The 22,000-nt window shown below is 43.6% G+C and overlaps 2 protein-coding genes across 9 annotated transcripts in view; one reads left to right on the top strand and one right to left on the bottom strand.

Moving 5' to 3' along the window:
- Positions 1-22,000, bottom strand: part of LOC146670826 (uncharacterized) — a 411,199-nt gene that overhangs the window by 139,580 nt on the left and 249,619 nt on the right. The gene's annotated exons all lie outside the window — the stretch shown is intronic.
- nfixb (nuclear factor I/Xb) overlaps positions 1-22,000 on the top strand; it is a 142,709-nt gene that overhangs the window by 30,617 nt on the left and 90,092 nt on the right. For 3 of the 8 annotated variants that reach the window (XM_085402927.1, XM_085402928.1, XM_085402930.1), the window contains one exon: positions 11,840-12,371. In XM_085402927.1, coding sequence (XP_085259053.1) covers positions 11,840-12,371 — 532 coding nt within the window. Of the gene's footprint in view, positions 1-10,325; positions 11,098-11,126; positions 11,374-11,839; positions 12,372-22,000 lie in introns of those variants that run through there. The other 5 variants (XM_085402925.1, XM_085402924.1, XM_085402933.1 and 2 more) reach the window with 3 other exon arrangements.

The following is a 22,000-nucleotide window of genomic DNA, read 5'->3' as shown; positions in this document are numbered from 1 at the left end:
AGACAGTAATGTTTGTGTATACATGCATGTGTGTGTGTGTGTGTGTGTCTGGCCGTGCAGTGTTTGTCTTAGGTCCCAGCTCCTTTCCTGTGGTGTGTGTGGGCTTGAATCGGTCCAGCCTGTGTGGACCCTGCGCCCTGTTTGTGCGCCTCTCGACACTCACCCTACGGCACAAACGGAAGCTCTGCTTTAACAGAATGATCGGGGCTCTTCCTGCAGTCTCCAGCCCGCTTTATTAAACCTATGGCTGTCCTTTTACGCTCCCTTTTTTCAGTCACTGTTAGCGCTTTGCATCTTTCCAACTAATCTATTAACCTTTGCGGTTCATATAGCCTCTATGCCAACTTGTGAAACTGCCCTGTCAGTGGCAGCCATGATTGACCTTCTCCTCAGTCACATATTTAACCCTTTCTTCATCGTTCACTGAGCAGACCCTGAAATGGGTTTTCTGCTTCTTTTTTAAATGTGAACCCAACTTGATCTTTTCAGTTAGATATACTGCGCAGCCCTCGCTGAGTATGTTTCCACAAACCTTTTAATGAATGGAAATGCAATGCGAAAAGCGGCGACTAATTGCTGGAAATAGATCCCCTATTCTTTCATTCTAATTTCTTTTTTCTTTTGCCCTCCTGGTCTTTGTATTTATTGTGTTCTTTTAGCCAGGAGATGTCCTCCTTTATCAGGGCTCGTGCAGACACAAACAACCACACCTCTGTCAAATATTCGCCCCCAGTTGGTGCTTTTTGTCCACAGAGGGCACAAAGCAAAGTACGGGCCTACAAGCTCTGCAGTGAGCTTTACTCTTCATATGGGATCCATACATGCAGGACCTCAATTATTAACTTACGGTCAAGGCTCAAGCTCGGCGATTTGGATTATTACAAGTTAAAGATAATAAAGAATATATAGACAGGAGGCTTTGGGGGGTGCACACAGACGTGGTGGGTGAGACAGTGGGGGTTGTGAGTTAGGGATGGCAGCAAAGCATTTGCATAAAGGGCAGGGCATCATGCCCAATGGTGGAAAAGGTTGGCATCACGCCTTTCAGACTGGCAGAGAGGGAAGACTGGAGAGAGAGACAGAGAGAAAGAGAAGGGGGGTTGTAGTCAATAGTGCATCCCTTGTTCAGAAAGAGGAGGTCCCTAGCTGTTGGCAGGAGAGCAGGCTAAATCTCTGGTTTGATTGTGTGCTAGATTGCCCCTTTATTTGTCTGATTGCAAAGCGTTCAACACTGCATTAGTAGTGGGCTTTACTTTCCTGGAGCCTTTATTCAGGAGGGAGTTTTTCTGTCTTGGCCTGTTCTGCGATTGTCACTCCACATATGTCTCAGAGTTTGGATTGTGTGCAATCATCAGGCAGTTTGAGAAAGTTTCTGACCTGTCTGTTTTATCAAGCCTCTGCTCTTTATCTGCAAGCCTCCCGCTAAGGTTAACGACAGTGTTGATTTAACTCGATGCCATATTCAGATGTGATTTCGAAGATAAATACAGACCGGAAGACAACTGCAGAGAGGCAGGCAGCGGCTTCTGCCTGTCTGTATGTGTACGTCTCTTACCTTCTGCTTCTCAGAGCCACAACACTGCTGCTCCCTTCATGCCGTCTGTGGTTCTGGCGATCTGAAGGCAGCACGAAGTGAAAGGGACAACTATGTAGTGCAAGCATGTTATTTCTATCCCTGAGTTCCATAAGTGATGTGTATAGAGTCTGAGCTTTCTCCACATCGCGCACAGCCTGCGGTCATTATGACCGCTAAGAGTGTGATGCCTGCAAACTCACTGTGACCATAAACCTCAATAGGCCTTTTCATTAGGCATCTGTGGGAGCTAATTAGCACTAGTCATGGGAAGTTACTGTCTACGTGAGTAAATTGATTTTTCGTTAAATTTATGCTTTGATCAAAGACAGTCAACTAGAATTTTGGCTTTCATTTTGTCAGAAAAATCTGAGGAAATTCAGTTAATGTTGGTATGAAGTGTAGACGTATGGTCAGCGTTAAGAAGTTTTAGTGCAAGGTAAATTATTCCAAACATACACTGTGCGACAAGCAAAGAGCTCAGCATTTCCACGAGGCTGAACTTGTAGACAGAAAGATGCACAAGAATAATCCCTTTAGTGAGGTGGCACGGACAGCCATAACAAGCTGCGCCGCCTAAGAAAGAGCACCGTGCGACAAATAAAAATGTTCCTTTACAAGTAAAATCATAGTTAATTACAAATGAATGTGTTTTTATGTTAAAAAAGATCTAAATTTACTGGCTTGATATTATTTCATTGTGAAAAATATTTCTTTGTAAAATGTAAGCAACATGCAAATAACTCAGTAATCACTTGCTTTCAACAATCACTACATAGATTTATATAGTGTTAAAAAAATCATTATTTACAAAGTATCCATGTGTTCAAGCAGCAAAAAATTGATACAATTCAAACAAATACATTTTTACTGTGTGCTTCGTGTGGAAACATAGTTTCATATTTTAGAATAGATTTCTATTACTTAATGTAACTGTTTGAGGTGTGTTGTGTTACCTAATGGCCAAATCTAGAGGTATTTGTATTTCCATTGCATGTTACTTACACAATTTTACACCACTAGATTACAAAGAGGAATAACTGGCTCCATTTAACATTCTTCACTATTAAAAAAAACTAATTTTGTCTGTAATTTTACTCTGTGTTCTCCAAATATAAATAACAAGTTTACTAAATATAAACATATTTTAATAGCAAGCCAGTTACAATTACTTCTTCTACTATCCTAGTCAGTTTCTGCATAGAACAGTGTGACATGAGTCTCCCACACTCTTGGTACACAAGAAATTCTTTTTTAAAAAAAGTAAAATTCCCCTTGTTTCAAATAAAAACTTGTAAAAACGAAGCTTTACATTATAAGCCTTCATTTCCAGACAGTACGCATTTAGCTGCACACTGACCAGTTATTCATACACATCCACAACAATAATACAGTGTCAGTATACTTCTCTATATAAACACGTATACAGTTCATGTAATTACTACAACAATACTTATTCAGCTTCACCTTTACAGGTCACACTGGTAAAGTTCTGTTTGTATATTTCAGCGTTAATAATACAATATGTAAAAGTTAAGTTAGAGTTCTTGTAATTAGTATATATTAATGATAATAGGTTTACAAGATTTTAATTACATGACTTTTAATTTATTTTCTATAATTATGTAATAAAGCTTTTAGGAGGCTGTGTTCCCCTATCATTTGACAGAATATGGGAATAAAGTCTCTTAATAGCTGCCATTAACAAAGGAAATGTTAAAGGCCTCACATCCTGTTCCATATATTTATTTCATTGTTGGTTTAAAGCAGACTTAAAATTATGAAATTATCCTGTAAAGCTATTTAGAGGTGGCAAAGCTGTGAAAGCAGGTTATTTTACAGAATCAGAATTATAATGGGCTATTCTAATATGGTACATGATAAAAATCTGACACCAGCCGAAGGCGTAATCAGCCCTTGTGCATGCTTGTAAATCCACGTGAACCCAAACATTGTGCACCTGGTGCAGGGAGGGCGGGACTCCAAACTTTAGAGGAGCATTTTCCGAACATCGCAAACACCAGAAATTGTGGTGTTGGCTTCAGAAAATTCAGATGATGTTTAAATTCTCCTCCGGTGCGAGAGCGCGACGAGTTTACCTTCAAACGGGCAACAAACAGCGGAGCCTCGGTTTGAAAACACAATCGTGTTGTTTCAGCTCACTTTCTTCTCCCAGCAGTGTGTGAAAGGCTGACTTTGGCATTTCACACTCATGTCTTTGAAAAGAGGAGTAAAGCCCTACAGCTTTGCTAGGCGGCAAGTTAACACATGAACCTGAAGATCCTTTTCATTTCGGGCAGTGTTGAAATTTTAATTCCAAATACTAAAAGGGATCTTTTCATGAGAGGGGTTATGGTGTAACATCCCTCCACTTTAAGCCTATTGATAAATCGGTCTGCTTGTAATTCTCTGTGATGTGTGTCAACCAGACTGTCTAGATCAAAGATAAATGTGGTGTATGGCGATGGCTACGAGCGCCTGGCTGCTTATAGACTGTTCAAATGACATGATATCTCACTTCTAGCCTGCTCATCAAAAATGTATCACTTTCCATCAAACCAAAATAGGAATGTGGGATCAAAGAGAATGAATTTGCTAAATGCATTTCTTTGTTGCAGGCCAGGCACAACGTGTTTACCGATTACTGAGCTGGTTTTTACCAGGGTAGGAAATTAACACTCGCCACCAGCCAAATGCTGCTAAAAGCTGGCTGTGGTTTGTAAGTTTGTCTCCACTACCAGCCACTTTGGCAGCTTTTTTATTTGGATCTTGGGGAAATTGTGAGAATTAGTTGGTGGTGTTTTTTTTTCTCTTTTTTTTAACAAGAGGTGAGGCAAAAACAACAAAAAGAAGGCATAATGTCTTAGTCTGGTCAGTAGTATCACCGTCACTGGCTGCAGTGTGAGCAGCAGTAGTCTGTTGGCTCGCACAGTGAGAAAACACTCAGTCATGGCTGTAGTGGTGGTGCTGAGTCGGCCTGTCCCGGCATGGTTAGTCACTCACGCACACGTGTTAGTGAGATGCAGGGCGGTTTCTTCATCCAGCATTCTTTCTAGGCAGGGGAAAGGGTTTTGGAGCATGCGATTGCATGTGCATTAATGCATGCCTGGAGCTCCAGGCTGCAGAGATGTCATGGTTTCAAAGGTGAGTCCAGAGTGTGACATCGCCACAATCCACATGTTACCGAGCAGGCTGATGCGACATGCACGTATGTTGCAGATCGGAGTGCATTACCCCACTCCTCTGTCCTCGCTCAGCGATACTGACGTCTTCATCCAAGTACATCTGCACGCCTCTACTTGTGTTATACCACCTCGAGCGGGAACAAATATTGTTTTATAAACTCTCTGCTGAGAATCCACAAAACAAAATAGCCTCAAGTCATCAGCTTCAACACTTACAGATGAGGTGTGTTTAGTTGTGCTCTTCGTGTGTATTCACATTCAGTCTGCGCTGCGCAGTTTCACTTAAAAAGTTGAGTGTTCGTGTTAACGCCAACGCTCCAAAGGGCCCAGGACCATTTTGGAGTGCAATCCGGGTGAGCGGAGCAGCTCTTTGTGGGGACTGGAATGTGCCGTGCGTGCCTCTTCTTCTCTTCAGCCCCTCTTCCACCTCACCCCGCCCCACCCCGGGCACGTTAGCACGCAGCCACCACAAATTGCTTGCAGATTTTTCGCACATAGTAACGTGCTGGTTTGTAAACTCAGATAAGTGCAACCAATGCACGGCGTGAGCTCCATGGATCTCTACGCATCACTCGCTTGCTAAAGAAACAGAGTAAAGGGTGCTCCGAGATACCCCCCCCCCTTTTTTTTAATGTTACCCTGAGCCAGGAATGATTACCGTGGATGATAACAGCAGAGGGTCATGCAGTGGGCCGATTCATTACAGTATAGACCATCAACCAAAGGATGGCATACTTTGTGGCATCAGGGGAAACAGTTTCTTCACACTTTAGCACCAATCTGTGAAATTTTAAAATGCAGCTAGAATACTCCAAGTGCTTTCCTCCTTCTCGAAATGTACACCTGACTGCCTCATCCTCACTCTCACAGGCCTCTAACATTTTTGCACTCTAAAATAAATGACTGAATCTCCTCTGCGTCCCTCCTAACCCTTTTCTCCTCCAACACCTTCCTCACACCCTGGCTCTCTGTCAGCCAGGGGTCAGTGGGGGAACCGGTGTCAGGCTTCGTCCGGGTCAGGGACACTCAGGTGGTCAGGAGAGGATGCAGCCGAGCCCCGCCAGCCCAGAGCTTCCCCTTAATGAAGGGGCCAGGCAGCTGGAAGGCCCTCGGGTTGTGCACACTACTGGCTTAATTGGCCTAATGAGATGCAGTGAGGCCTCCACGAGGTCAGGTGCCACATGATGGGAGGACCTGCTGCTGGGTTCAGAAAGAGTTTTACTATCATGGGTTTTGTGGGTCTTATGTGAAAGTTACCTGATGTAGACAAGTCATTGTCGTATTCTGGGCATGGCAAACACTTTTGTTTGTTAAACAAAATTCAAGCCAGAGATTTATCATAACAAAAAAAATGCAAAAGAAAAGAAAAAAAGAAAAGCATTTCATTGTGCCAGAGTTTTGATTATTTGGCTGTAGGATCTGGACTTTAGAGCAAAAGCTCACTTTCACCACCATCATTTCTTGGAAAAGTTGGATGGCTAAAATCACAAACTGACACTTCTAATCGCCGTGTTACTTTTAATTGCATGCATTCAACCTGTTTTTGTTTAAGGACAGGAAAAAAAGAATTGTGAATACACGAGACGGCCTTCAGCTTCTTGGTTGATTGAGTCTTGATTTATCCTTTTTTTATGGCAACCACATACAAAGACACAAATACTCAGAAATTATGTATTGAGGTGCTGACGGTGACTGAAAAATGCCAAAAAGCAAAAAAAGCAAAACTAATTTAGTTTTAGATTAGATTCGACTAAATTAAATAGAATAGTGACATTATATTTAGTATGTTTTTGTCAATAATGTTTTAATTATTAATGAATGAAAAAAATATAATAAGATATCAATTATCTTAAAATGATGGACTCCTCCATTGTTTATTCAAACGGAGCTTAAAATGCAAAGGAGCACTAATGAATCCAACTCTGGGATGTTTTTCACAGTTAAGAGCCTTTTCTGTCCTTGCTGAAAGAGTTAATCTGAAGTTGGCAGCCAACTCCTCTCAGTCTCTGTCAGACGTGCGGAGAATTGGAAAAATAAAGGACTTAAAAATCATTTCTTTTGTCTTGTCATAGGCAGCGTTCAGCTGTGGCTTTTATGTGGACGATTAGACTATTTTTAATTTTTTTTTATTTCAGTTTGAATAAAAAGCCGAAACCTTCGCGATTGAAACTGTGATCTCTGATTTATAAATACAAATTGCTTTAATTTGGGGTTATCGACTCTGAGTGGGCCAAGTGTTTATTTTTATATACGATAACTGGGGGAGGGAAAAAAGCACATTTAAAGATTTAAGGGGGAAATGCGTTAATGTCGCGAAACCTGAACTGAATTCCATATGCTGAACCGCGTCCCGGGTCATTCAGAGCCGTGCTGGCACTGCATCTGCTTGACAGGCTACATTTGAAATACATATCTGGGTGTTTCAGGGTCTCCTCTCTCGGTATTAATTGACGTCGGGGTTTCAGTAACGGTGTAGCACAAATGTGTAGCTTGCGGGGGATGTGCCAGGCCGTCTCCTGATTTTCTATTTTTTTTTAATTTACATGTTTTTTCCTGCCAGGGTCCGTCAACGATATCGGCACTGTTTTATTTATTTATTTAAACATTTGTATTTTAAGTTCCCTTTTATGGCAGAGAAGAAGAAGAAGAAAAAATAAGTGGTAGCAGAAGAAGAAGAAAGTGATGGCGCAGCTTTAATTGTTTTGGCTCTTATTATTGGGGCCTGGGTGGTTTTGAGCCAGAGAAAACGGTGGTTAGAAAATAAGCCGTGCCTTTTACTGGGTGGATATCGGTGTGTTTATGAAACTCGCATTTGTTTGGTCACAGCAGCGGTTTTTTTCCGGGGTCTTTTAAGGGGACGGTTAGTTGAGGTGAAACGACGCAAACTGGTACGTTTGAAGCAGAGCATGTATTTCGTATTCATATTTTTTTTAAATTATTATTATTAATAATAATTAATAAATAAAATAATAATAATATCACTGAGTAAACCCCGTCACCTCCGACTGCTAATTGATAATAGGCTAATAATTAAAGCTAAAGGCCACGCGCATGTGGCCCTAATTTAATTTCCGGGTAAGAAGATTAACCCTGAGACACTTTCCATGATGGGTTTATGCCGCTTCGACAGACCTAAATAACCATATAGGTTCTTCCAACACAGCAACATGAAGATTACACAATATAGGCGTAGTGTGGAGCAGCAGATAGTGCAGACATGCAAATGGAAAGCACGGGGTTGCCCCCCCCCCCTTTCAAAATCTGGGACTTTAGAAAATTCTGCAGTTTTCTTTCTGAAAAATAAATATGCACAACATAAATATGTTTTTTTTTCTTCTACTTCTTCAGCAAGTGAAAGACAAACAGCATAGCGAAGACAAAATGACTTAAAACTCCTTGTAGTCAAATTTCACTGACATTTGAATGGTGGTTTATTTGCATTTTGGCAAGGTCACCCAGAAAACCTTAATTCCCACTGAAAAGCAGACACACTGGAAAATGCATTCAAGTGTTAGTTATCTCCTCCTGCTACACTAAGTTTGTGCAGGTGGTGATGGATGCAAATATATCTTGACAGTGATGCCAAACACAGTCATACTCCACGGTGAGGTTCTTTTGTTACGTTATCCAGCGATATATCAAACTTTTGGCTGATTGGAGATAAATGTGGAGGTGTGCCGTCCTTCGCTGTGTTAGCAGATGATGGGTGAGCGTCAGTGTTTCATTACGGGCTCTCATTGCTGTGTGGAGGATGTTCAGCCTTGACAGAATGGTGCGATTGTATGACCTTTGACAGTCTGCGGGCCTCTTCTCATGAAATCATCATTTAAAGACTTGCTAGAACTTAAAGTTGACTAACCGTGGTCTTTTCTTCAATGCTTGTCATGTAACAGAGGAATATATCAATTTAAATAATTGCTGAAGGCACCCGTTTAAAGCTGCAAGTATCAATTGTTTCCATTTGATTTTGTCTGTTAAAGCCAGAAACTGTCAAAAAATGACCATTAGAAATACTTGAATTTCTACTGCTTGTGCTTCCCAACCTTACACACTGAGAATTGCTCATTTCAGTCATATATGACAACGGAAACCATCCAGTTCCTAATATTAAATAGATGAACCCAGGCATTTTTTAGTTCTTGTTCTGTACATTTTTGACTCCATCTGAATGTGGCGTCATTTTATTGCATGAGATCTGGAGTCCTGATCCTCTGCTCTTGGTCTGTGATTCAGCAGCACTTGCACCTTCCCACTATCTGTCTGCTGAGCAGGTGCAGCCCTGACTGACACTCGTTCAGAGCTGAAACTAGTGATTATTTCCATTTATTTCCATTTAGTCTGTTAGATGCCGAAAGCTTGTCTAATGTTAGTTTAATATCATTTATGATAAATGTATCAATACCCCGATTTTTTGCAAAGCTTAGACCCGAAAGTGTTTGGCAGTTTTGCTTCAAGGTGACCGTTTCCAGATAATTTCCCATGAATTTATCAGCAGATATTTTCAACTCTACATGCATTCTTCGTCCTTGCTGACTCCATCTGATTGTGGTGCAGGTCTCCTGATGCTATGTTTCAGGTTTATTGCACTGGTCAGTGATTCAGCACCACCACCTTCACTCAAGCTGCCTGCCAAGCAGATGTAGCCCTGAACAACGTGCTTTACGATGAGGCAACACGGCAGTCATCTCCGCTCCGATACCGAACTGCAGAAACCTCCCAGGGCGGGGGGTGTTCGGGGATACGTACGGAGCCGATTCGGGCTCTGGGATTTCGTCCTCATGCTAGCTGTGCTGCTTAAAAACAGAAAACAAACAAAAACAGCTGAGGCAAATTCTGGTTCCTCTCCTGCCTTCACCCCCACACCCCACCCACCCCTTTAAATTCTGTAACAATTTCTGTATCTGTGCCTCTAAATCATCTCGTCATTCATTTTGCGAGTGTGCAGCGAGAGGAGGAGTGTGGCTGCCCGGGTTTGTTTCTCCCTCTTTGTTTGCTGTGGTAAACCCATGAGCAGCTGCCGGTGGTGGGGTCTGGAGGGATTCTGAAGCTGTGTGTCCTCTCTCTCGCTTTGCCATCCTCTGCCAAGGTGGCATTATGCGAGCAGAGAAAGGGGCAGAGAGAGGGAGCGGGAGACACAGAGGAGGTGAGGGCGGTGGGGTGAGAGGGAGACGAAGCAGTGGCGGCCATAGTAAAGATGGAGGCAGGCTGAGGGCTGTGGGGATTGGTGCAGGAGAAGGCTTGCTCCCCTGAACTTTGCCTCCGTGTCAGAGAGGAACTTGTCGATTTGGCAGATTGTGCAGCGTCGGACATGGCTGCGCGCTCCCTTACACTCCCACCTGCTCCCCCCACCCCCTCCTCACTCTCTCTCCCTCTCATTGCCACTACTCCCCTCCCTCCCCCCTTCCCACCCTCTCTCCTCTTTCTCTTTTCCCTCCCTTTCAGCTCTTGAAGCTAACGCATTGGCTGGGCTACAGGCATCTTGTTGCCAAATAGGTGGGCCCTACTCGTGTTGGCAAAGGCTCAAGCAATGGTTAGGGAAAGAACGCGGAGAGGACGAGAGACGGCGAGCGAGAAAGAGAAAGAGAGAGAGTTGGAGAGAAAAGGGGAAAAAAGAAGCAGCACTCGGCTTTGCCAGCGGTCGTATGCGCTCATCCAACATTGATTCGGCTCTCTGTTTTTTTCCTCCCTATTCTGTGCTCTGCTCTCCCTGGCCCCCCCATCTGTGTGTGTGTTTGCGAGAGAGTGTGTGTGCATGCGCGCGCTCGTGCCGGGCCCGGGATCAGAACAGACACCACCACCAATTAGATTTTGCCAAGGATTTTTTTTCCTCCGAGATTTTTAAAAGAAATTTGGAACTCACAAAGGACTGTTGAATTTTTGTTCTTTTTTTCGAATACATTTATTCTCGCTGTTAAAGTCTTTTTCTAATCATTTTTTCTAACATTTACATTTTTACCTGTTTATTATTTGTTTTGCTCCAACTTTTTGTCCGTCCTTTTTTGTGTCATTTTTGGCTTTTGTCTCAAGAACTGCTGGCTAGCGTCCTACTGCAGGACTCCCTTAAAATCTTTTTTGGTGTGTGTGTGTGTTTTTAAACTTGAGTCCACTGTTTGTGCTCAGCAGCGTGTTCTGCAAATTTTAAAAAATTATAACCCTCCCCACCCACCCCAAGTTTTTTTTTCTTTTCTTTTTTTCATCTGCTAATTCTCCACACCCTGCCAAAACCAGCGCTTGCTTTACATTGGGGAGCGCGGGAGGAAAGAGAAAAAAAAAACTGGTGCAGGAGATTTTTTTTTCACTTTAAACGCTGTGCCAAATTTATGATGAGAGTGCAAAATGGTAACTACCAGGCCGTCTGTCTTCCTCTAGCAGTGTGGTTTTCTGTGGTGATTTCTGTCTGCTTTCAGTTTGTTGTGGAAATGTGAGTCTGGTTGGAGCTCCCTTTGCATGGTAGCGCAGATAGGAAATGGTATGGCTGATCTTTTAGCGGCACATTTCAACAGTGGTCTAGTGGCGGCAAAGCTTGGCGGTGGTGAGCGACCGGTGTGTGGCAACCCTGGCACAGGAACGCTGTGGCGAGATCTGGGCTTTGTTGCCCAGAGATATGTAGTGAAGGTATTATGGTACAGCAGAATAACTTCTCTTTTTACAGCAGGAAAAGCGGGAGCGCAACTTGGCTCAGTTTTTCATCTGAATTCGTGAACTGTCGTCTTTTCTTTATTGTCTTGAACATTTTATTTTTGAAATGCTTTGTGTTATACCTTTGCATGCTATTGTAAGGATGATTTTTTCCTGGTTTTCCTGCATGCTTTATTTTTATTTGAGTCTGAATGTTGGAAATGAGAAATAATTTTAACATTTTAATGGCAGTTATTTGAATAGCTTTTTGATTTGAATTTAAATTAATTGATAATCATCAGTATTTTCATTATTCCCACAACACGTTTAGTATTATTAAACATTTTGGCATTTTCATTAAAAGTTTTGAAAAACCTCTAATTTTACAACTTAAAAAAAAAGGCATTTAAAAAAAAAATTTTTTTACAGCCTCCTAACGCCGCATCTTTTTCTCTCTCATCAGGATGAATTTCATCCCTTCATTGAGGCCCTTCTCCCCCATGTCCGTGCCTTCTCCTACACCTGGTTCAACCTGCAGGCCCGTAAACGCAAGTACTTCAAGAAGCACGAAAAGAGGATGACCAAGGATGAGGAGCGCGCGGTGAAGGATGAGCTGCTTGGGGAGAAGCCAGAGATCAAGCAGAAGTGGGCCTCGCGCCTGCTGGCCAAGCTCCGCAAGGACATCCGGCCTGAGTTCCGCGAGGACTTTGTGCTCACCATCACGGGGAAGAAGCCCCCCTGCTGCGTGCTGTCCAACCCCGACCAGAAGGGCAAGATCCGCCGCATCGACTGCCTCCGCCAGGCCGACAAGGTGTGGAGGCTGGACCTGGTGATGGTCATCCTGTTTAAGGGCAGCCCCCTGGAGAGCACGGACGGCGAGCGTCTGGTCAAGTCACCCCAGTGCTCCAACCACGGCCTGTGTGTCCAGCCACACCACATTGGGGTGACGGTCAAGGAGCTGGATCTCTACCTGGCCTACTTCGTCCACACACCAGGTATGTGATACCTGTAGAAGAACCGTTTTTCCCACCGTTTATGTGGTTGTTATACACACACATACACACAGGTCATGTGTTTTGTCACACACTCTTTGGCATGTAAGTCACAGATTAGACCCTGCCCTCCACTATGTACCAAGCTGATCTAGTGCCAGGCTTTGATAAACCCAGTCAGCACTGAGATAAAGACCACGTCTTGATATTTAAAGTCTGCAGCGTATAGTCCTAAAAAAAAGTTTTCCTCTCAATGTTTCTATCTGGTTTAAAGAGATTCAGAGAATCTGACAGTCAGGCTTAAAACCTGTGTTTACCTAGAGATATGTTTGCATTGGTACATTTGTTCAAGTATTTGTGCACAAATTTGTCTAAATCCAAATGTGCATGTTTTTCAGTGCCATCTGTAAACAAAAGCATCTGCAAACCTGTTTATCTGTGTGTGCACGCATGTGCACACGTGTGCGCGCACGACAGGCAGTTTGTCATGTGTCTGTAATCCATGTGTGTTGTGGGGTTGTTGTGTATCAGTAGCAGTGTGGTGTTTTTGTGGGTTTCTTTTGTGTGTGTGTGTGGTGGTCTGGAGAGCGCAGTGACAGCTGGCCCAGTCCCAGGTAGTTTAGGAGGCAGAGAGAGAGTCAGCCTGTCTGCAGCCTCAGCCTAACGCCACACACACACACACACACACACACACACACACACACACACACACACACACACACACACACACACACACTCACACACACACACACTCTCACACACACACACACACACACACACACACACACACACACACACACACTCACACACACACACACTCACACACACACACACACACACACACACACACACTCAAGTGGACAGACTCTCGCTCAGGAGCTCTCGATCAAACACCCAAGCTGCGCCTTGCGTTGTTCTTCTGAGCGAACTGATCACACACACAGTCACACACACGTTTGTGTTTACAGCAGTGAGACGTTTCGCGTTTACATCCACACGTGTTTTCTGCTGTGATGGTGAAGTTGAAATAGAGGCGGTAAAAATATTTTGGTGTAACATGTATACAAAGCCACATGTGTACTCGTGTGAGGGCAGCGATCAACGCTGTGAAATATAATATTTGCATGTCTCATTTTGTTGCACTTCACAGCTGTAGTTATTTCAACCTAATTTCATTTCTCAGGTAATTTTAGGAATGCAAATCCACTTTGGAAAATAAATAGCAACAAATGCTGATCTGGATATAAAATTATTAAATATGTTGTAACTACTTTTGCAAAAAACAAAAACATTTAAAAACATAGATAATTATATTCTGTTCAATTAAATTCCATTTAATTACTGCAGTGAGAATTTGATGTGCCTGAAGCTTAATTTTCCTGACACAAGTGAATTTAAATTGTCCTTTTAAACACACTAATGTTTAAAAATGTCTCTATTAGAATATAGTAGTAATAGTAGTAGCACTCCTGTTGTAGATGCCTGAATGTGCTGGATGATTTATAGTATAATTTAGGCTAATGTATTTATAATTGAAGCCCAGCTTTACCACTGTTAGCTGTGATTACAGTTTTAGCCACATTCATATATAATTTGGTCTATTTTATATATTTTATTTGTTGTCGTCACTTGATGTAGCTGTCTGTTTCTGTCAGGTGTTTGCAGGTGTAAATCATCTCACACACACACACACACACACACACACACACACACACACACACACACACACACACACACACACACACACACACACACACACACAGTCACTCTCCTCTTCTTCAGCCATTTCCTATTATCTCGGGCTCTCTTACGACAGACTGGCATACAGTTACAGGGCCTTAATTCTTCTCCTTGGCAGGGAGGTGCAGCGTTCCTCTGTGACAGAATCCCCCATGCCAGGCTCCTTTCAGCCCAGTGTGTAACTCTGCTTGAGTTTTGCGGGGCCTCCGTGAGCGCCCCTTCCTGTTCCACAATGTGGCATGGCAAACCGCGGCTCAGATTAGCTCCCAGCGCAGCCTGGTGCTCCTTAGAGTTTTTTTCCCTGACAACTCTGTGCCAGAATCCAGCAGCCGCTCGCCCCCATCGATGCGATGCACTAGCCCGTCTCCTTTCTGGCCTTTGTGCATTTCATTAGTATTTCATCTTATTTGTACACATGTGAGTATTTTTCCATAAATCTTTATGGGATTTCTTTTCTTTCTAATCTTTTTTTTAAGGCCAAGTGGCTTGTATTTGGTTTACTACTGCATGTGAGAGAAGCAGCGCTGCTTTTTCCGTGCAGCCACCTTGCACTAACAACTGGTCAAGAATGGGGAGAATGTGTGCGGTAACTAAAATGAAAAAGCGTCCACCTTTTGTAAGCGCAAGTCGCTGTGTTGTTCCAGCATGCTGGCGCGGGTTAGCCAGAGGACAGGCAGACAGTGGCTCCATTCTAACCTTTGGGGTGGCAGCGTTACAGTTTTATTCTTAGCTCCCCTTCCCAGGGTGTCTGTGTCTTGCGGAAGTTATCAGTTGCTAGGCCCGATGATTGGACCGCAGCCGTCTCACCCAGCTCGTCCCCGCCGTCGTGTTTCAGCTCTCTCGTCCCCACTGATGTCACTGTCGCCAGCTGTAAGGCGGGGGGGTGGATCTGCTTTCATGCGGCGTGATTGACACACACATACACAGTCACACGCACGCTCACTAACCCCCACCCCCCCTCTGTTTCTGCTTCCCTACAGTACAGTATGTGTCTGCTTTTGTCCAATTATAGACTTCGGCCCTCGCAGGCGGGGCAGGGACAGATCAAAGCTGATGGACTCTGATCTGCACTACTGCACCACAGCTTCAAGAGCAAGGTCCCGCTAATCACAAAACGAGCCTGATCATTTTCTTTTTGACAAGTACCTGCCTGCACACAAGCGCAGAGCATGACATAATTGTCAGGCAGTAACGAGAGTCGGATCCCAAAAGTGGTTAATTTTCTTTTCACTGATTGTGCTGCATTCGATGGCAGCAGTAATGGCTCAGGGATGTGGAGGAAGCAAGGGAAATCGGGGATGAGGAAGAGGTGGGGTGGTGGGTCTGATCTCATCTTTGATCACGTGTCTGTCGAAAAGGAAAGTCTGGCTCGCCAGTTGGGCGCTGCGGGCCGTCCTCCACCTAGAGACGCCCGGCTCAGGTCATGTTTTTTCGAGCGACGTGTTCCATATTTGTCCGTCTGACGAGGCTGCACAGTTCCAGCATTAGTCATTTTTGGAGCCCGATCAGCCTCATACGGCTTTCATTACTTGTGCTGTTATGATAAAAAGATGTTTCTGCAAGTGCAGCCTCCATATCTGGTCTCTGTGCTGGAGACAGACAGACCAGAGAGGTGCCCGGGGCAGGTCCGAAAGCCAACTACGCGTGCCAGACAACGCCGTATCTCCATGCTGCTATGGCGCAAACACAAATCCGAGACATTCATTTACCCATCAGTGTGTCTTTGTGCGTCGTCGCGACATTACAAATGACCAAGAGAATCTCTTTTAATAGAGACAAACAAAGAGACAGACAGCCAGACTGAGAGACTTAACGCCTCCACGTCATGCTAAATCCATCAAACACATCTTATCTGCTTCGCCCAATATCCTGAGCTTCAAAAAGGAGGTAAAATTATCAGATGCAGTTACATAATAAAGAAAAAAAGCAAACAGGAAAGAGTGGGATTTGTTTTATTACACACAAGCTCGGTCCATAGAGGCAATACGCTGGAATATTAAAGCAGAAGTAGCAGTCGTGTTATGTTTGCCGTTGGCTGAGTGTTTGCAGAAGCAGAAGAGAAGGAGGAGGTGTAATGGTTAAAGCAGGAAAAATACTCTGTCTTCTCTTTCTTGGATCTGCGTGTTGCGCAGAACAGAGATTTCTGGATGGAGCGCAGAATTGCGCTCCAGCGTTCTGGCACGGCTCCGTAACCCGGGCCGACGGAGGAACAGAGAGTGTCGGCGCCGAGGGAGCCGCATTCATGTGGCGTGAAAAACACTGCTGCTCCGACGCTTTCAACGGAAACTTTCTTGCGCTTTGTTGTCATTTGAAATAATGCGTCCAATAAAGTTTGAGCATCTGCAAGCCCCTCTGACATGACAGCACAGCGTCAGTGACGCTGCCGCGTTTTAATGTGCGCTGTGGCGTCCGGGCCTATTTTCAGAACCCCTCGTTTTTCCAGCTTTTTTTTTTTAATGCGTGCATGTGTCACAGAGAGGAAAAGTGAAAAGAAGAGGGGAGTGTGCGGAGTGTAAGGAATCGCTGGTAAAAGGATTACTCCGTGCAATCGGGCTTCCGAGGCGGTTGCGCTAATGCTCGATCCTCTGACCTCCTTTAACCGTTCTCCCTCACATCTCTCCCCGTTCTATAGGTCCGACCGCCGTGCTGCTCTATGGGCTTGGGAGCAGGCCAACCTGCTTCATATTCACTGTAATTATCCAGTTTAGTGAATAATCCTGGAAAAGATACACAAAAGGCTGAGTGTATGATTGAATTATGTGCAATTTGAAATGAAGGTTCGGGTCTTAACTTCCGGAATAGAAAAATTCCTTGTAGCAGAAAGTGCAACAAAGAGTAGCTTTATTTCCTAATTTCACTGTACAGTGGTTTTTAATTATTGGTGTAATTAAGGTTAATAAATAAAAGCCATGGTGTCTGTTTAGCAGCTTAGCTCACTTTTTTGGATTTAACGAGCAGAAATTTATTTAATTCTCAAGAAATTAAATGACTTAATAATATGGATTAATGAGTAGAGTAAACAAAAGCAATAAAAATAAATAGGCTATTCAGCTTATTGAGCTTTATTTTTACTTCACAGCTTCTTTGCTTTCCTCTACAGAGCAAACACAAATTAGACGTCTCCCCCCATGTTTCTCCTCCGTGTATTATTTTTAGTCTCTTCAGTTCCACTGTTTTGCATTTGCATGACCGATCTTCTCTTTTCTCTGTGCAGGCGCCAGGCTTGAAGTCTGTCCATCCGCTAAAAACATAGGTATCCCCGCACAGGAGCTCTGACTGCTAACGCCTGAGCCGAGGGGCAAAGAGCAGGAGGAGCGGAGAAGTGATGTGTAGAAAGGACGGAAAAGAGCGAAGCGAGCGTCTTTTTCTGGGCCATTTCCCAGCAGCCAGATTCTGATCGGTCCGCCTCGCGCCTTGTTGCCTCGGTCCAGCGGAGCAGAGCACATGCACGGAGACTTGCCCTGTAATTGGGATAGCTCTTTCCACACGGAAAAAAAAACGGAGCGGAACACAGCGGCGAATCCGCCGTCTCCTCCGTGCGCACATCTTTCATTTAAAAGTAAAAAATGAGCAATTATACGCAAACAAAATCCCCTTAAATAACCACAAATGAACGCTAATAATGTGGAGATTAATAAATATTTTCACCCCTGCTTCATTTATTCTCCCATTTAATGGTAATAAATGTCAGTGGTTGCTGTTAGGATGATATTGAGCGCTGATATAAAGTAAAAAGAAAAGCGTAGAATAAAGATAATGGAAAATGCCATGCTGAAAACAAAGAGAGAGGGAGGGCACATATTCAGGCTAGTGGGGCTGGTTGGCAGCATTTGGCACCCAAAGCTGCAGCTCTGTTTAGGAGGTGCCAGCTTTTCAAACCGACACACAGTCCCTGCCAACTTCTCTCCTTCTGATCCTTTTCTTTCTCTCTCATTTTAACATTTTCCCCCTGTATCCTTGTTTTCATTTAACACTTCTTCCCCTCTGCACGTCCCCTTACGCCCCAGCCACCGCCGCTCCCGTGGATGCTTTCTCACAGCGGGCTGTCAGAAAAGACGAACGTCAAGAACGTTCGGGTCTTGTTTTGCTGGGATGTCGGCGCGTTGAATAAAATGGCTATCGTGTTACCAGACGTGTTCTTTTATTTTTGTGAAAAATATTTTCCACAGCTCTTTTTTTCTTACTCAGCGTGCTTCTGTGGATTCAGGTCCAAAACAAAATGGAGGATGAAGCACAGCTCCTCTCCAATCAGAGCGGAGAACCAGTCAGGAAAAATGTTACTGGCAAATTAGCAATTCTGAATATTTCCTGGTTTGCTTGTTTTCTTCTTCTTAATGTGTTTTGGCGTATGCACACATCTGCATAGGCAGAGTGGAGGTGAGGGTTGTGGGCTGACTGAAGAAATCAGTTGTACGTCTTTCGGGATGCAGACCCGGGGCCCGAGGATGGAGACAAGAACGTGCTGCTGTGAGCGATGAGAGAAAGCATTAAACGCTGGATGGGGGTGGATGGAATTACTCAATAATGATCAGAAAATTAGAGCCATTATTGAGGGAGAGTAAACAGGCCTCTCTAAGTGTGAAAGCCTCCTATTCAGCCAGGACCAGGAGCAGGACTCCTTTCTTCCTTTCGTGGATCCACCCATGGCCTCGAGAGCCCGTCTTTTGTTCCCTGAAATAACAGAGTGAATATATGGGGGTCGAGTTGGGAGGGGGGTGCCGTTCCCAGTGCTGAGCACAGTATGGACGAGCTACTGACTGTAAGCTACTCCTTTTATTGTAGCATTATGTTTACTTTTGTCTTTCTGGCTTTTTTCCATACTTACATTTTTTTCAGACTTACAGTCTAATTAACTGTCTGTATTTAAATAAGTTGCTGTCACTGGGTTCAGAAATCCTGGCAGCATATGTTAAAGTTATTTTCTTTTTATTTATTTTTATGTCTGTTGCGTACAAGTGCACCTGTGCGTCTCTTCTCCATTAGCGCCTGCGTCTTCCTCTGTCTCGGTCCAGAGTCGGGGGAAAGTGGGTGTAAACTAGGCGCTAATGTGACTACTTCCGCGTTTGTCACTACAAATGTTTTAATTAATGGGGAACGGATAAATAAATAAGCTTGCCACGTCTCGCAGCAACTGAACAGCAAATGCAGTGCTCAGAAGAGGGACAAAGGAGTGAAGAGAGGGATTTACACTTTGAACAAGCCGTTAGAGAGAATAAAGGAAGCTGTGTTTCCTTCCCCCCTTCTCTCACATCACTTCCAAGCACTCTACTGCTCTCAGAATAGGATTTGACGTTCATAATAACTATAGCACTCTTGCTTGTAGCTACTTTAATAATGACTGCATTTAAGTCTTTCATGCGAGTCCAGAATTCTCTGTCTAGCTGAAGGTAAAGGAAGCTGAGTTAAGGTTGTATTTAAAGGTGGAAAGAATTAGCAAGGCCCCCAGTGAGGACAGAGTGGGCATCGCTCACATTCAGATAGATGGGGTTTCAAAGTGGCTTGCAGATGTGCAAAACTATGGGAAGGCCAAAGCAGTATAAATAGTGTGGATGACTTTCCCCGGCAGCCTGCCTTCATGTGACTCAGTCTTGTATTCAACATCCTTCTTCATTCAGCTCTGGAAACTCTCTCCGGGGCAGAGCTTTTTCCCGCTCTGGGGCTCCGCTCAAAGGGGGAAAAAGAAGAATTACAAAAATCACCTGACGTGTTCGCTCACTTTCTCCGTCTGTTTGCTTTTCATATAGACGGCCAGCTCCATTTCACAGACATCACTTTTGGATGGCAACATTCTCATTATACTCGTCAACTGTCAGCGCTCAGCACTCTCTCGTCTATAATTTCAGACTCATTTGAATTCTTATTGGCAGCTTCGATGCATAAATTTCATAAAAGATAGGAAAACAACACAATTTCTTCTCACTCTCCCTGGTGAGCAATAAAATATGGAGAAGATTAGTGGGAAAGGAGTAATTCAAATTCAATTGTTTGTTTGGATTTTTATTATCAAGAAAACACATGTCATATTTGAGCTTCATACATTTTACATCGCGGATACCTAACAAAGCCAGCGTAACTGTCGCGCTCCAAACGGCCTCACGGCACCTTTGCATTGGATAGCTGTCCAGAAAGGTAGATGAATAGAGTTGCCATGGCCACAAAGCTTCTTTTTTTCCTCTCAGTGTACCTTTCCTGGGTGATATCCAAGGAGTGTCAGCGACTGGCCTGGTTGGCACGTTGAGTGGCCATGCAGTGCTGGGCTGTTTCTGTGGCGCTTCAGCCTACAGTGTGGGCAACCAGAGCGCAGTGCTCTGCCAGAGGAATCCACTCAGATCACTTTCACTCTATAGAGGGCATCCCCAGCACTCATGTAAATTAATAAGCACATATATAAATATATATATGCAGCTGAGCAGGGACACTAACCCGTGCAGCAGCAATGTTAGTCAGAGTCTTAGATTCAAAATGACTCATTTGTTTTCCTAAGAGGAAACGGAGGAATATTAGATTTTCTTGGTGTTATAATTTACTATTTTTATTTTAAACACTTGTCACTGGACATGGGCCAAGTGAGACATATAAAAATGTCACAGTAATTTTAGAGCAGATTTTTCCCTTAATGTTATTCACACATTTTGCTAGGCTTAGTTCAGTCCAGGGGGCTTTTTATCCTCTGAGAAGCTATAAGTACCTTTTGAGATGGCAGCTGTGATATAATTTCATTATGAAAGCAGGGGAGCCTGTGATATAAAAGACTTGCCTGCAGGCAAACAAAGCGGCTCTAACCCCTGTGTGCTGCTGACTTTGGCCTTATGTTCTTATTGTTTGGGATATCACTGACCCCGCTGCCCTTAGTGCCAAAATATTAACCAGAAAATCAAATCTGTCCTTCTCTCAGTTCTTTAGGCGTTCTGAAGATCATTATCAAATAGACGGAAAATTCTAAATAAATGAATAAATAATAGGACAAAATCCAAATAAACTTATCTGGTTCTTGAGAGGTTTGTTCAAATATGATTAAAAATCCTTTTGATACCAGTTATTAATGTAAAGCATATGAAAACAAAGTTCTTTTAATCAGATGTTAAACCCTGGAAATTAGTGAATTCATAAATCATGCAAGTGGTTATTACAGAATCAGAAAACAGGGCTGTGTCGAGAAAACAAACATTTGTCTGTATGTCTTCATGCTAATAAATCCCCACGTCCATCCTATCAAGAGGAGTGATTTTCTGTCGTCGTTTCTGGTTTACGTGGAGACGGAGAGGAATTATAATATAAATATTGTTTTATTTCAGCACACTCACCAACACGTCACTTAGTGAAAATTGGTGTCATTTTTCAAAGCGTGGCTTTAGTTCAACCAGTCAATCGATGCTTGGAAGACATGCGGTTCTCTGCTAGTTTCTTCTAAGCTGACAGAGTTTGGCTTTCAGCATATTTTTACATTTTCCCCCTAAAACGAACCAAACCTGTCTCATTTACACCTGAACCTAGTCTCAGTGTTGTGAATGTAAACCGATCTCTTAACAAGGATTTCCGTAGGTCTCGTTCCTCACGCTCATCATTAGAGCTGCACCCCTGTGTATTTTACAGTAATACACCCACTGCGTGTGAATTGGCTGCTCTTGTGTTTTCGATGCCGACTGATTTAAATGTTAAAAGATCAAACCTTTATCCCCAGTGGCTCTCTTCAACTGCAAAGGAGTCGAGTGTGTGAAGTGTGCTTTTAGGTGTTGTTTGCCTATCTATTCCAATGGAGAGAGAGAGAGAGTGTGTGTGTGTGTGTGTGTGTGTGTGTGTGTGTGTGTGTGTGTGTGTGTGTGTGTGTGTGTGTGTGTGTGTGTGTGTGTGTGTGTGCGCGCCTTCACGAATGCCCATGTGCACTATAGAAG

Source organism: Rhamphochromis longiceps, linkage group LG4, assembly GCF_057381845.1.
Source record: "Rhamphochromis longiceps isolate RC_006_pf linkage group LG4, R_longiceps_female_GT1.1, whole genome shotgun sequence".
Lineage (NCBI taxonomy): Eukaryota > Metazoa > Chordata > Actinopteri > Cichliformes > Cichlidae > Rhamphochromis > Rhamphochromis longiceps.
This window is presented reverse-complemented; position numbering and strand designations above follow the sequence as displayed.